General features: G+C 34.5%; 1 protein-coding gene across 1 annotated transcript; it reads left to right on the forward strand.

Moving 5' to 3' along the window:
* Nucleotides 1-8,368: 8,368 nt before the first annotated feature.
* Nucleotides 8,369-14,217, forward strand: LOC122581508 (tubby-like F-box protein 3). Its single transcript, XM_043753739.1, has 6 exons — nucleotides 8,369-8,969; nucleotides 10,488-10,575; nucleotides 11,215-11,344; nucleotides 11,417-11,596; nucleotides 12,558-13,031; nucleotides 14,020-14,217. The coding sequence occupies exons 1-5, from the start codon at nucleotides 8,628-8,630 to the stop codon at nucleotides 13,018-13,020; spliced, it is 1,203 nt and encodes a 400-aa protein (XP_043609674.1). The 5' UTR covers nucleotides 8,369-8,627; the 3' UTR covers nucleotides 13,021-13,031; nucleotides 14,020-14,217.
* The last annotated feature ends 696 nt before the right edge of the window (nucleotides 14,218-14,913 follow it).

Consider the following 14,913-nt stretch of genomic DNA (forward strand, 5'->3'; position numbering starts at 1 on the left):
TACCTGATGACAATTGATTTTGTATATTCAATTCCTTGTGCTGCATAATAAAATAAGAAAAGTTTTGGAATATCTATGAGAAACTAAGGAAAAATTTGAGTGGGAAACAAGAAGAGTGAGTTAACAAACAAACAAATCAACTTTGTAAAAACCGCTAAACATAGTTTTCTTTTATCTTTTTATTTTTGTAATGTGGATTACATATAGAGAAAATTCTATTATAAAACCTAGTTCTATATTAATTAAAATGAAATTACTCAATATATACAAACAAACATTCACAAAACAATTTATATAAGAGTTAGATTTATGTTCAGACTTTTACCCAATGTTTTAAATATCAGTATATATCGACCGGTATTTGAGGGTACTCCGGTATTTTAATCCCAGTATTTTCACTATTCCAAACCGGGCCGGTATTTCTGGTATTCCCGGTATTTTCATTTTTTTATAATTTTTTCAAAATTTTTTTTATTATAATTTAATGTTAGTTTTTGTTATTTATGAAATTTAAACCATATATTTTGTTATAAAATGCTTATTTGGTATTATTTTTTAGTGAAATAAATATGTTTTTTGACTATTTTTGTTAAATTGTAACAAATTTTGTATAATAATAATAATAAAATAAACTAAATAGTCGTACCGACCGGTATTTCCGATAATTCCGATAATACCTGTAATACCAGAAATTTTTTCCACACCGGTATGATTAAAATACCGGTTTTTAAAACATTGCTTCACGGACACGGGGCACGGCCAATCAACATGACGTTTCAAAGAGGTTCAACAGTTTCTTGGTTGTAAATATGTGTTCCCAACAAGATTGTGGCCGAACACAACGAAGAGGGTAACGAACAACACCATATAATAATTAACTGCTCGATCCCGTTTACCGGATTGAACACCACCCCCGTCCGACCGGTACCGGTGGGGTGGGGACCGAAATGGAGACCATGGTGCCGGTTGTGGTGCCTATCGATTGGAACGTTACAAACTGTAACATTCGCGAAATTTGACTTTAGTTGACTCGTTAGACATATGTACTTTTGACTTAATTGGTATTAATTAGGTGTTATATGATCGAGTTGCTTGAGATATAATCGTGTTCAAGGTGTTTATGTGAATTAATGATCGTATGAGTAAATTATGTTCGTGTACTAGTCAAGGTTGTTTGGTAGTTTTAGTTGGTTGATTAATGAATGTTCAAGGTGAATTATGGTGGAATTTAGTTAGTTAAGTGCATGGACTATCCATGGGTTAACCCTAACCAAAACCCATGTCCATCTACCCAACCCTATCCCCACCCCAAGTCTTGCCATCCCCCTCCCATTCATTCATTTTCCTTATCTCTTTCTCTCTCTTAAATGCAAGAACATTTAACTCTCTTGCACTCTCACTCTCTCTCTAAATTTAATACATCAGATTAAATGTTTCAAGCAAGACTTTGTTAGGGTTTTTCATTAATATCATCATCTCTTCATCATATCAAAAATTTGGGTTTGTAAGTGCAAGGAAACTCCTTATTCGGGTCATTTTCGGGTTTGACACTTTGGTGGAAGATTTGGTAGGTTAAAACTATCTCATATTCACCATTACATGTTTATAATCCTGTTTCTTGTCATATTCAAGTGTTTTCGGGTCACGAATTGAGCCAAAAGTCGAATTAGGGTTTGTTAGGATTTGTAATGGGTCAAAGCGAATTTGAAACTAGATTTGATGTTTTGAAGTGAAATCTTGGAATGGATTGTGTTCATTTGAGTTTGTTTATGTCCAAATGTGTGCATTTAAGCTTGAAATCAGGTCCTAGATCCTCCTAGGTCGTCTATGGGGTCAATATGAGTGTTTTGGGGGTATTTGGCTCGTGTTGGTGCTGAACTGGGTGGGTTGCGGCGCAACTATACAAGTTGCGGCGCAGCTGAAGTGTTCTATTTTTGAGCTGCGGCGCAACATTAAGTTGCGGCGCAATTGGGGTCTTTAATCAACTAACTTTTTCCTAGCTTTGGTTCTAGAATCCTAGGATCGTCCCGACCTTTCCGGAATGTCCTCTTATGACCTTATTGGTGCTCTACAAAAGACAAACCATTTGTTCAAAGTCGTGAGTCACTTTTGGAACCAAACTTGAGATATCAACTCAAACTATATATACATATATACATGTAACTTTTGATCCGTATGTCCGTTTTAGACGTGTGACCTATCACTGGAATCGTGAGAAAGTCTACTTTCTCATGGTATCATCCTTTCTAAGTAAATCCTTTCCCAATTCTAAAAATGTCTTGTCACCAATTTGTTAGGGTTATTAGAGTTGAATTTGATTGTATTGGGATGTACATTGATAGGTTGTGATCATGTGGCGAACATTGCACGCTTGTAGATTAATCTAAACTTTTTGTAGCCGCTCAAGATGAGTTCGTAGCCCCTTTTCTTTACATGATTTTGGGGTGAAAAGTGTACAAATTGTTTCATTGGTTCGTTTGATCCTTATGTGTTCCGTTTATGTAAGTAATCAAGGTTATGTGTTCATTTGCTTTGTGAATCAAGGTTTTATGATTGTTTGCCTAGTTTATCAAAGTTATGTGTTCGTTTGCTTTATGATACAAGGTTGAATGATTGTTTGACTAGTTTATCAAGAGGTTATGTGTTCATTGGCTTTGTGAATCAAGGTTGAATGATTGTTTGGCTATGTTATCAAGGTTATGTGCTCGATTAATTTGTAAATCAAGGTTGTATGATTGTTATGCATTCGTATCAAGGTTATGAGGTTCATTAAATGATCCAATCAAGGTTTCAAGGCTTGGTGATCGTTTAACAATCCCAATTATGAGATCATTTAATGACCCAATCAAGGTTACAAGGTTATATGATCATTTAATAATCTAATTATGTTCGTATCAAGGTTAAACGGTTGTTATCCCGACACTTGTTTCTTATAGTCAAAACCTACGAACTCACCAACTTTATGTTGACGCTTTTTAGTACGCTTTTCAGGTAATTAAGTGAATCAAAGACGTGATGGATGATTGCATTGCATGTGATAGGATTGAGCTTGGACTTTGTGGATCCGTGATTCATTGCACCCATTTATGGGTTATGCCTAGGATCGTTAGCCATCATTTGGACTATCTCTTTTGTAAACTATTGATGGTGTTGTGCTCTTTGTGCATTATTTGATCCGTAACTTGTATTTGTACTTGAATTATGTATGGATTACTCAATCCTTGAATGCATTTAGCACCTCTACTTAATTTCCATGTCACGCTGAGCTTTTCTACTAATGACCTAAATTTCCGCCTTGTTGGGGTGTTACACAAACAATATGAAAAAAAGAATTAAATCGAATGAGCCCACACTAACGGTGGACTTTCTCCATCTTTTTCTCTTTTTTTTTCTTCTTCACATTCTACTTCTTGTAATTTTTTTTTGCTCCATCTTTTTCTTTCCTTTCTTCTTTGATTTTAAATCTATCATACAACACACATATAAAACATGGCAAACATGAACCTAAGGGATATTAAGATGGCGGTGCAAGCCCACATGGTCAACGACGACAAACACTGATCTCAAGTGAACATCGTCATTCAAAGTGTATCCGGCTTACCAAGCCGAAATCAACCGAATTGAAGCTCCCGATCGGGTTCGCAACACTGCCGAAAATGAGTATGTTGTATATCTTCAACAGAAGATCGACTGGCTAAACCAAACTATTTTCCAGCTTACCACGACCTCTTCCACCTTCACAGCCACGCTTGACCACGCGTTATTATCACAAGGCAATGTCGGTGGTGATCATCATGTAGATTATCATACTGACCCGGAGGAGGAGTACGTATCTCCTCAACCCGGCGACACTACCGGGTCTCTTGAACCCTATCAATACATTCATCGTAACGACGATGACAGTACCGTGAACTCCGACTATTCCGAGTGTTAGGTTTATGTAATATTTTTAATAATTTTAGTAATATTATGTAATGTAATTGTTTTTAATGATTTTAGTAATGTAATGTAACATCCCAAACTTTTCAAGTTTGACTATTTGACTATTCCGTTAGTTAACGTTAGGTTTGTTAAGTTTATGTGCCCTATATGGGATTATTTGATTAAATGCTTATGTGTTTAATATGATATGATTAATATGATTTAAATGAAAGTAATTCAAAGTAAAGTATGAACGTTAAGTGCTTGTTAGATCGTTAAGACTCCCGGTAGGAAAGTTAAGCTATGAAAGTAACGTTTATAAGTCAAGGGACCTAAAATAGAACTTTAGAGTGATGGCCAGGGGTTAAGTGGTATTTAGGCATCCCTAATTGTCATTCATCTGCACCATTACGTGAGTGAGACCCCATAGCCTCCCCCTTCCCTCTTCCATAGCAATCCTTCATCAAATTCTTCCGTTTCTTGGTATTTCGAGCAAGTTTTGCTAAGATCTCTCATCCTCTTGATCATCTACAGGTAATATAGGTGATTTCGCTTTGTTTTGTGATCTTATGAGTCGATCATATGGATCTTGTTCCTGGTCTTAGGGTTGGGAAGAGATCATTACAATTTCGTTACCTATTTCCAGTCATTCTGGTGATCAATGGAGTGGGTAATGTTTGTAAATGGTTAAGGGATCCTTTGATGGATTAAAGTCATCAATTGTATAATAAAAGATGTTAATTGTAAGTCTCCGGGTCGTTAATGGGTGTTAAGGTTGTAAAGGGTTTGTAAAACCGAAGGTTTGTTCAAAGCTACAGTATATGAGACTCAAACAAGGGGATGAGACTAATAAACTGATAATTGTCGATTATGTTTTCCCACTGTTTGCTAATATGAGACTCATAAAAGGGTATGAGACTCATGACCTGATCGAGTTCAATTTATGTTTTTCCTTTTGCAAATATGAGACTCATAAAAAGGTATAAGACTCATAAACTGTTCATGGTCGATTTATGTTTGCTACTGTTTGCTCATATGCGACTCATGGCCGATGCATGAGACTCATAAAGTGTCTTTCCAACTTTTAAGGTTTAAAATAGGGGTTAAGTAACAAACAAGTATCCATACGACTTATGAAGATCCTATAAGTCAATAAATCCTCGTTTAAGTTAGTTTCTTGATTCTATACTTATTCTAGATTGTCATGAGCACTAATCAAGCACAGTAAGACATACTTAACACGTTATTAAGCTATACCAAGATAAGATAACATCTTTTGTCACCTGATGGTACAACAAAATAAGATTTTCATAAGTAAACTTCCCAAATGGACATGTATATATGTTTATACGTTTATGGGTGATTATGGGAGGCTACTATGGGATATGATACTTACCATTTGAGATGTATAACATGCTTATGCAGGTTGCAAAGGTATGAATTAAGTATATACGCATGAAATGATGAGATGATTATGTTATGTGACTATGAAATGATGAAACATATGTCATATGATTGCATGTGTGGCTTGATCACATAGTCACTAGTCCTTTGATTAGGATTGTCATGTTCACGTGCACGTTAAGGGCCTTAAAGTAAATGATGATATGTGATTAGCTTAGAATATAAAGATTAAAAGTCTCGAGCAATATGTAAAGTCTTGTGTTAAGCTTAACCCGTGCTAGCTCCTCGGGGCTGGTGCGTACGTAGTCACGTGGTTCGGGAATCATGATACCTCCCATGGCATAGTTACGTTTGAGTATTCCGGGTGGAGTAACTAACCATCATTGCAGAAAGGCATAAACGGTTTATTCAGTTGAAAATGACTTTTTCAATTCCTTAACGACACTGATGGACCACCTTATGGTTTACCCATCATGTCGGGTGTGAGGACACCATCTATGGTCTACGACCGCCTACACACAACCAAGCTTGAGCTAGGAGAAGATTGGCTTGGTGAGATGGATAGAATGAATAAAGAAGACTAGCAAAGACTTTTGAATGCTTAGACTTCCCATTAACCTTATGTTTTGGCTATTTCATTTACGTTTAAAGACCTGTAGTAATGTGGCATTTATGTTGCTGCCAAAACTTGGATTTACTTTTATTATTTTGATGATGCTTATTAGTAAGGGTGAGCAAAAACCGAAAAAAACCGACAAAACTGAAAACCGAACGAAATCCATTGGTTTGGTTTTTGTTTTCTAAAAACCGAACGGATCGGTTTGGGTTTCGGTTTCATATGCCAAAAAACCGACAAAACTAAATCGAAAAAACCGAAAACCGAACAAAATCCATTGGTTTGATTTTTGTTTTCTAAAAACCGAACGGATCGGTTCGGGTTTCGGCTTCATATGCCAAAAAACCGATCAAGAACCGAATCAATTATATATTAATTATTTAATATTTATATCATATTTCATTTAAATTTATTACTTATAATTTGTAAATATGTTAATATATTTAAACTTTTTGTCTTTTTAGTATACAAATCTATATAAATTGTATGTTTAGATGAAAACGTACAAGAAAATCAATTCGTTTTATAAAAGTCATATCAATTTTAACACCTAAAAAATATAATTAGTTCATAAAAAACATCTTTATATTTTAATTTCTATATCATAATTTATTTTGTTAACAACTGAAAATTAAATTTATAACATAATAAACAAAAAAGTTAAAAAAAAATTATAAAAAAAACCGAACAAAAACCGAAACCGATCCAAACCGAACCAAAAAACCTACAAATCGAACCGAACAAAAACCGAATCCAATGGATTGGGTTTTCTAAAAACCGAATTGATCAGTTATGGTTTCGGTTTTAGCCAAAAACCGAACCAAACCGATCCATACTCACCCTGCTTATTAGTAACACCATTGATAAAGGTACCATCCGTTACGGATGTGGCAGATTTTGAAGTGATCTTACTATTCTCTAAGCATTCTTTATTACAAATATTTTGATCAACTAAGACTTCGTACTCGGTCACTAGGATCTCCAAACTAAAAAAGATGTAAGATACAATGTACATATAGCATATACAACCTTATAATCACTCGCTAGGGTCTACTAAAGGGCACATCAGAGTAGTTTCCGCTTCCTTGATTGAATAAAATACAATTTTTTTATCGAGTAGAGTTTTTCATGTGAGCTAAATTATACGGCTTAACTTTTTGAGTAATTGTTAAAATTTGTAATGGGCTTAAACAATTGAGCCGATTAAAAAACAAATTAAAAACCTTTTTAAAAAAACTTAAACAGTTTTGCCCCTTTAAAAATTCGACCTTGGTCATTTCTTCATCTCGGCCTATGCCTAAGCGCCCCGATTGACTCAAAATTCAAACCCTAGCTCGACCCAAAATGATGATGTTGATAGATTGGTTGGTTAAAAAGTTGAAAATTCACGTATTTTTTTAGGTCCAATTTAGGGATGGCAATAAAATCCGAAGCCGGTGGGGAAACCCGATACCTGAAAATTTCGGATCGGGTCTGGGCGAGCTTAACGGGGCACGAGTCGGGTTTCGGGGCAGGGACCGGGACATGTCTAACCCGACCCGAACCGAACCCGATAGGGTGAAATTATATCTATATATAACATCTGTATATATGTTACCTAAAGCAGCATAGTTTTACAATCTCGTAATCAAATAAAGTAGTATAAAATGACAGAAGTTCCACATTCATGGACCATACTTAAAGCATCATGGAATATACCTTGAATTGTATTTTTATAAACAAGAAATTATAAAATGTATATATATATATATAGGGTAAAGTTATTTTGAGAAATTTTTTTTTGTGAGAACCTTTGAGAACTTTTCAAATCAAGCTCAACCGATGATTGTTCTTTACATGAAAATTGTTTTTTGATTGTTTACTGAATAACTTATGTGTAATTTTGAAGTTTATAATTGTATGGAGCATGGATTATCATCCGTTATACAATTATGTGGAGATTTGGATTTTTGATCACATCATGTGCACGAATATTGCTATGATGTGAGTATTTTTATAAACAAAAGTAAGTAGTTTGAAATGCCAAAAATTCCACACTCGTGATGGACTACGTGATTTTCTTTTATTTTTACAAATGAATTCGGGTCGGGCTTCAGGTATCTTAACGGCTATCGGGTGTCGGGTCGGGTTTGGGCGAACCATTAGACCCAATAGGATGCCTCGATAACATCCCCGATGGGTATCAGGTCGGGTTTGGGTACTATATTTTTTATTGGGTTCGGGTTCGGGTTTAATAGTACCTGTCCCATTTCCGATTTCGAATTAGATTTGACTTTGGAGCATAAAGGATAAAAGGAATATGGAAATGAATACGGTGCAAAGCCAATGGAGCCATTACTTGGATACTCCAAACAGGAACCGGGTCCATTTTGCAGGCCAAAAAAGATGCCACCCACTAAGCTTTCACTTTAACCAACTACAAACTTATAAACCCAAACACACCACACTCCTAAAACCTAAATCCCGGCCATAACTAATCTTATCTTCTAATCACTCTACCTTAAATTAAACCTAAAAAACACAATTAATTTATGTTCCAAACATCCTTAAAAATGTCTTCGTTTTAAATGGGTATGAAACAGTTCACTAATGACAGAACAAAACCCATGATTATATTCTTCTGTATGTGTAGTTGTATACATATATCTATATATTAATTTTAATTATATAATATATAAAAGAAACAATGTCGTTTAAGAGTATAATTCAAGATATGAAGGGAGAGTTAGGCAGCATTTCTCGAAAAGGGTTCGGGTTAAGATCAAGGTCACAAAGAGGTATGGGAGATTGTAATGGATCAGCAGTGATTGCTGTTGATGGGTTGAAGCAGAGTAGTTGGGCGAATATGCCGCCGGAGCTTTTACGCGACGTGTTGATGAGAATCGAGGCGTCTGAATGCGCGTGGCCTGATCGTAAGAATGTGGTTTCATGTGGTGGTGTTTGTAGGAATTGGAGAGACATTATCAAGGAACTTGTTAAAAATCCTGAATTTTCGGGCAAATTGACCTTTCCCATTTCGCTTAAGCAGGTTTTGTTTTAGATTTATGTTGTTTGTGTATACTTTTGCTTTGTTTATTTAGCGTTTCCGTGGTTAAGTGTAAAAAGGATTATAGGTTAAGTTTGGTACAATGACGATAGATGAAATGAGGGTTTAGTTCAAAGCTTATGGGTGGTTATTATTTAGGGTGTTAAGTTCTTGGAAATGTATCTAATTATAGCCCAAAATCTATAGTATATGTTGTAAATTCATATATTGTGTGTATCTAACTTTCGGATATTGTTGTTGTAGTATTTGGTGGTATTTTTTAACGACATGACAACTAATATGGATGTCACGTCAGCAAAAGTATCACCGCATACATACAATTGCAATATCTGAAAGTTGTATATACACGAATGAAACAAGCTAAGCTTTATGCATACAATAGACTTTCAACTAAAGTTGAATACATGTCCAAACACTTATCTTTATTATTTTTAAGTAAAGAATGATTGGTCATGGATTGACTTGTATTAAGTTTGTGTTTTTAGTGTTAATATTGGTACTCACTTGTGGTAATGATAGCAGAAAAGTAGAAATCTAGATGTGATATTTGACATGGTTAAACAAATTGCATACAGTATAAGCATTGTTGAGTCTTATTCTAAGTTATGCCAGTAGTACTTTTGTAGATAGCTAATACAACTGAAAATATTTATTATTTAACACTTGGACCTTTCTAGCCAATGATCATGTTGCAATTTCATCAAAGGTTTAGCAAGTCATTGCAGTTCAATTTTGACCAGGTTTCCTCACATTATTCACATCTATGAGATTGTTAGTCTTGACTCCCTTTACACTTGTTTTCACTATTTTAGACAGCGGAATTAAGTCAAATCACCTTATCTACCTATCAGTTTAGGGTTGTTAACCATGAATCCGCAGTTGTGTAGTTTGTTTTCCCATGTTTGTGTGCATAGTTAATCAAGTCGTTCATGGTTCCATCATTGGTATGTGTGGGCTTTTATGTTGTGCGTCTATGGGTATGTTTTACAGTTTAGGGTTGTTAACCATGAATCCGCAGTTGTGTAGTTTGTTTTCCCTTGTTTGTGTGCAAAGTTTATCAAGTAGTTCATGGTTCCATCATTGGTATGTGTAGGCAAATAAGTTTTGCGTCTATGGGTATGTTTGGCAAAGCTAGTTTATAGCTGGAGCTGGTAGCTTGTAGCCGGAGCTTTTGTTAGTTCATAAAAGAAAGTGTAGTGCTTCTTTATATTTTGTATGGTAAAAGAATGACCAAGAGAAATGTATTTGGGTGATGTGGAGTCTTATTACAGAATTTGACTATAAATAAATCTTAGTGAATTGTGGCTTCCTTGAGATAACTTTTTGACCTTTAAAACATTCGTGACTTACAGTAAGTATGGCCATGTGGTCCTCGTTTATATATCATTTGGATGCTTTTGACCATCCAAGAGGGACTTTTTTCAGTCAGTTAAAGATTTCTGTAAGTTGATGTATAGCTTTTAGCAATTATCACTGAAGTTCTTTATTACTTGTTTCTAGCCTGGTGCAAGGGGATCTCTAATACAATGCTTCATAAAGCGGAACAGAAGTGCTCAAACATATCATCTGTATCTCAGTTTGAATCAAGGTGACATAATAATCCTAATTATACTTTGGTACTCATATCATTACTATTCTCTTTAATTCTTTAATTCTCAAAAATGGCTGCTCAATTCAACTTATAAAGTTACAGATATTAGATATAGCATCTTCTATAAGTTATAATGTTTTTAATTGTTGATAAATATACTATATGCCATTGGCCAACCTATTGATCTACAATATATTCATCTCCAATCTGATTGTGATCATGGAGGTTGATAATCTAGTTGAGGAACCAATTGAAAGAGAAATTATAAATCATGATTATGAGCTTTTGTTAGACAAAATTATTGAACTAGTCTTCTAACCTTCTAATATTTTACTCCTTACACCCTCCTCCTACCACTAACAAGGTTTTAATCAATAGAATATATACTTAACTATCTGAGCTTGTATTAAACTTATATTTAAACATACTTCTTAATACTTTTAAATTTTTAAGCCAAGTGTCACACTTATATCCGTTATTCTTTCTATTAAACTACGGAATGACAGAGTGTGATTATTTTATTGTTAGCTAACCCAATTAGAAATCTTATCTTTTAATTTTATAACTCTATTGCTTAGTAATTCTTTAATAATTCATCTAAGTTCGTGATTACATCTAATAATGACTCATTGGCAGCATCAAATGATGATGGGAAGTTCCTTCTTGCTGCAAAAAAGTATAGACGCGCTACATGCACAGATTATATAATCTCTCTAAATGCCGAAGATGTATCAAAAGGGAGCAGCACGTACATAGGAAAGTTAAGGTAAGCTCACCACCAATAACTGAATCAGTTTTATTAATTTCTTACTATATTTTTACCAAACCGTTTTGACAGATCAAACTTCCTTGGGACAAAGTTTACCGTCTATGATGCACAACCATCTGAGGGTGGAGCTTTGGCTACAAAATATCGTACCTTCAAGCCAGGGAGTATGAAACGAGTGTCACCAAGGGTTCCTGCTGGAAACTACCCGGTGTCAAACATATCATATGAGCTGAATGTGTTGGGGTCCAGGTATAATATCAGCTTTAAATTATATACTACACTCTTTTAGATGTTATTTGGTTGAAGAGTTAGGCAATGTTTTATGGGTGTTTGGTTGATAGGTATAGAATTCAAAATTATGAAATGTAGGCTTGTCTCAAAATCACATCCCAACCTACTATCAAGTGTATATCAATAGTGATTTTTAACTGTTACCTTGTGAATGGGCCAATATGGCTTATGTTTATTTCCAATGTGTTAAACCGGAGATAGAATATTATTGAAAGGAAATGTGTAATATGTGTTGTAAGGGCACATATTAGGAGTGCATTAAATACCCCTGGGTTCCCCTTGAAAAGGTGAAAACCATACTTAGACACATAGTTGAAAGATCTTGCATGATAAAGTTATTTTAACACGATTTAGAAAAACCTTTATAAGGTAATTTACTTTTGTAAGCATATTTAACATACTCATTATTTTTAAAGAATTTGGATAAGAAGTGTTTCGCATAAACCACCTGAAGAACCTATCTGGACATATTCATATTTGACGCATTACTCTTTAGGAAGATGATGCCAGTGTGGCCAATGATCACACAACACACAATATTAGTTTCCAGAATTTTACACCAAGCAGTCAGTACATTTCTAGGCTCCTTATCGTTATGATTGATGGTTTTGGTGGGAACTCACACAACAAGGCAGAGAACATATGTGGTATATAAATTAAAATACATTTGGAGACTTTCTTATGTGATTTGTAACCACTTCTATAGTCTGGTTTATAATCCAAATAAGACTATATTCTCCAGTTATTATTGCTGTGTATGGTCAGATAACATTCTAATTCACCCACCTGAATTTCCATCTCTAAAAGACAATTAGAGCACGTGAGCATAAATTTTGTGTTATGTTGGTTTAATTTTGTTCCATCTTATCTTGATTTAATTTAATGGTTGGTAACAATAGTCATGTTATGTAAAATATAGGGGTCCAAGAAGGATGCAGTGTGTCATGAATGCAATCCCTGAAAGTGCTATGGGTCCAGGAGGAACGGCTCCTACGCAAACCGAATTCCTTCTTAACCATGTGGATTCTTTTTCATCTCTCCCCTTTTTCAGATCAAAATCTGCCCGTATAGATAATTCCCAACCTGGGTCATCATTGGCTGCTCAGAAGGAGTCGATGCTGATTTTGAAGAACAAGGCACCTAGGTGGCATGAACAACTACAATGCTGGTGCTTGAACTTTAATGGGCGGGTCACTGTTGCTTCAGTGAAAAACTTTCAGCTGGTTGCTTCTCTGGAGAATGGAGAACATGATAATGTGATTATCCAATTTGGAAAAGTTGGCAAACATACTTTCACAATGGATTATCAATACCCACTATCAGCCTTTCAGGCATTTGCTATCTGTCTTAGCAGCTTTGACACCAAAATTGCTTGTGAATGACCACCAAACTGGTATGTTTTTTGCACTTATACTACACCTAAACTTTGCCCAGATATCTTTCTTTGGTATTATGGATTTTTTTTTTTTTCCACAGTAGTTCAACATCTATTTAGTCGCCTGGTGAATCATTTTCCTGATTCAATTCATTGGTTGTCTATCAGAACTTCAAGTGATGACCAATGGAACAATGTGTCTCTTTTAATTGATACGTAATGTATTTTTTCAACCATTTAATTTAACTTACTCTAATAATTTTTGTTTAATTTACCATTTCTTGCCAAGATATGCATTTTGTTGCACTAAATGGTTTACAAAGTTCATAGTTTGGTAAGAAATGGCAAATATGTTGCATTAAATAGTGACGAAAAGTGCATTTACATGTATTGGTTAAACGATTCTTAGTTCAACTAGTCTTTTCATTTGGTCTCTTTGGTTTTCAATGGGTCGGTAGATGTAATAGCTGTCAAGAGTGTTTGGTCGTGGTTTTTTCTTTTTTGTTATGGATATCCAAGGTTCATCAAAATTATTTTTCCTTTTTCCAAATTAATCTATCGGTAATAAGGGTATCGTGTTATGTTGCATTTTCTTGCAGTTATTTTTGCCTGAAAGGCTAAATAATAAATGACTAACTTGTCAAATCATTTTACTTGTGTTTCTTGTTGCAAACAAATCATTGTTCTTGTGGAATAACCGAGTAAGAAAAGAGATCATAATAATGTCAAAGTATGACGAAATTAAACTTTTAAAAGCTTTTCATCTTCCCTAGTTGAAACATCTACTTGTGACATTTCGCAAGATTGATGAGTTTGTTTGCAGATGGTTAGAAAAATGTCAATTGCTCTTAAGTTGTATAAGTTGTCCTTCACTTTCTATTGATTTTGTAGGTTTGTTAATCGGTATGAAATTGGTCCTGGATACATGATAGTTAGGCATAAGTTATACTTTGCCTTACATAAAGGTTGCATGAATATGATGTTTTTTTGTGAAACTTGAATACAGGTTTTGGCAAAAAGCTGCAATGCTGGATTTTTTTTAGAGTTGTCTGCAGTATATTCTTTGCCTGAGTGCAATTTGGCCTCAAGTTTGTTTTATCTTGGATGGTTTCTTTTTCTTCGTGGATTGTAAATATGCATCAATTGTAACATGATCAGATATTTGGTGACGCCTTGCTCTAATATATTCGCAGTTGGTGATTTTGAATCCTTGTAGTCCACAATAGATATTGTTCAAAGTTTGTATCAAAGGGTGCATTGTGGAAATTGTATGACTTGTTTTACTGTTAGACGTTGGATTAAAAAAAACCTTGCATTTTCACACATGGTATGTAATGTTTGTTCGTTTGTTAGTCAATGTATACAAGACTAACCCTGTACCCCGACATTTTTCTTCTGAAGTTCTAATTGTGTTGTGATTTTTCCATTACGTAATTTTACCTGGGTAACCATATTTAAAAAACTGAGAATAAAAAGGTAGAAAATGGATATGAATTATTCTGTGTGGTATCAATTTATTTTCAGCATGGGCAAATTAATTTTAAAGCTGATTGTAGAGGCGGATATTGTACGTAGACTTATTGTCAATTAATTGTTTTATCTTTTTTTTTTAGAAAGGTTATCTAGCAAAGTACTAGATATTGTCAAAAGTATTGTCAATCAAATGTTTGCATATTTGGTTATATAGAAAAATAATGAATCATCATCCTTTTTATAATAAGTTCCCGAACATGTAATCCCAGATTCAAATGCAAGAAGTTCAAAATCAAAAGTCACAGAATGAATGCAAGGAAAATATTCTCCGTTTAAGTTCAAAAATAGCCACCAAAGAAAATCCTCACTGTTCCTTGCCTACCCATCAACAACGGTTTAAACTTTTAATGTGATTTTCGGATTATCA

This window comes from Erigeron canadensis, chromosome 9 (genome assembly GCF_010389155.1).
Source record: "Erigeron canadensis isolate Cc75 chromosome 9, C_canadensis_v1, whole genome shotgun sequence".
NCBI lineage: Eukaryota > Viridiplantae > Streptophyta > Magnoliopsida > Asterales > Asteraceae > Erigeron > Erigeron canadensis.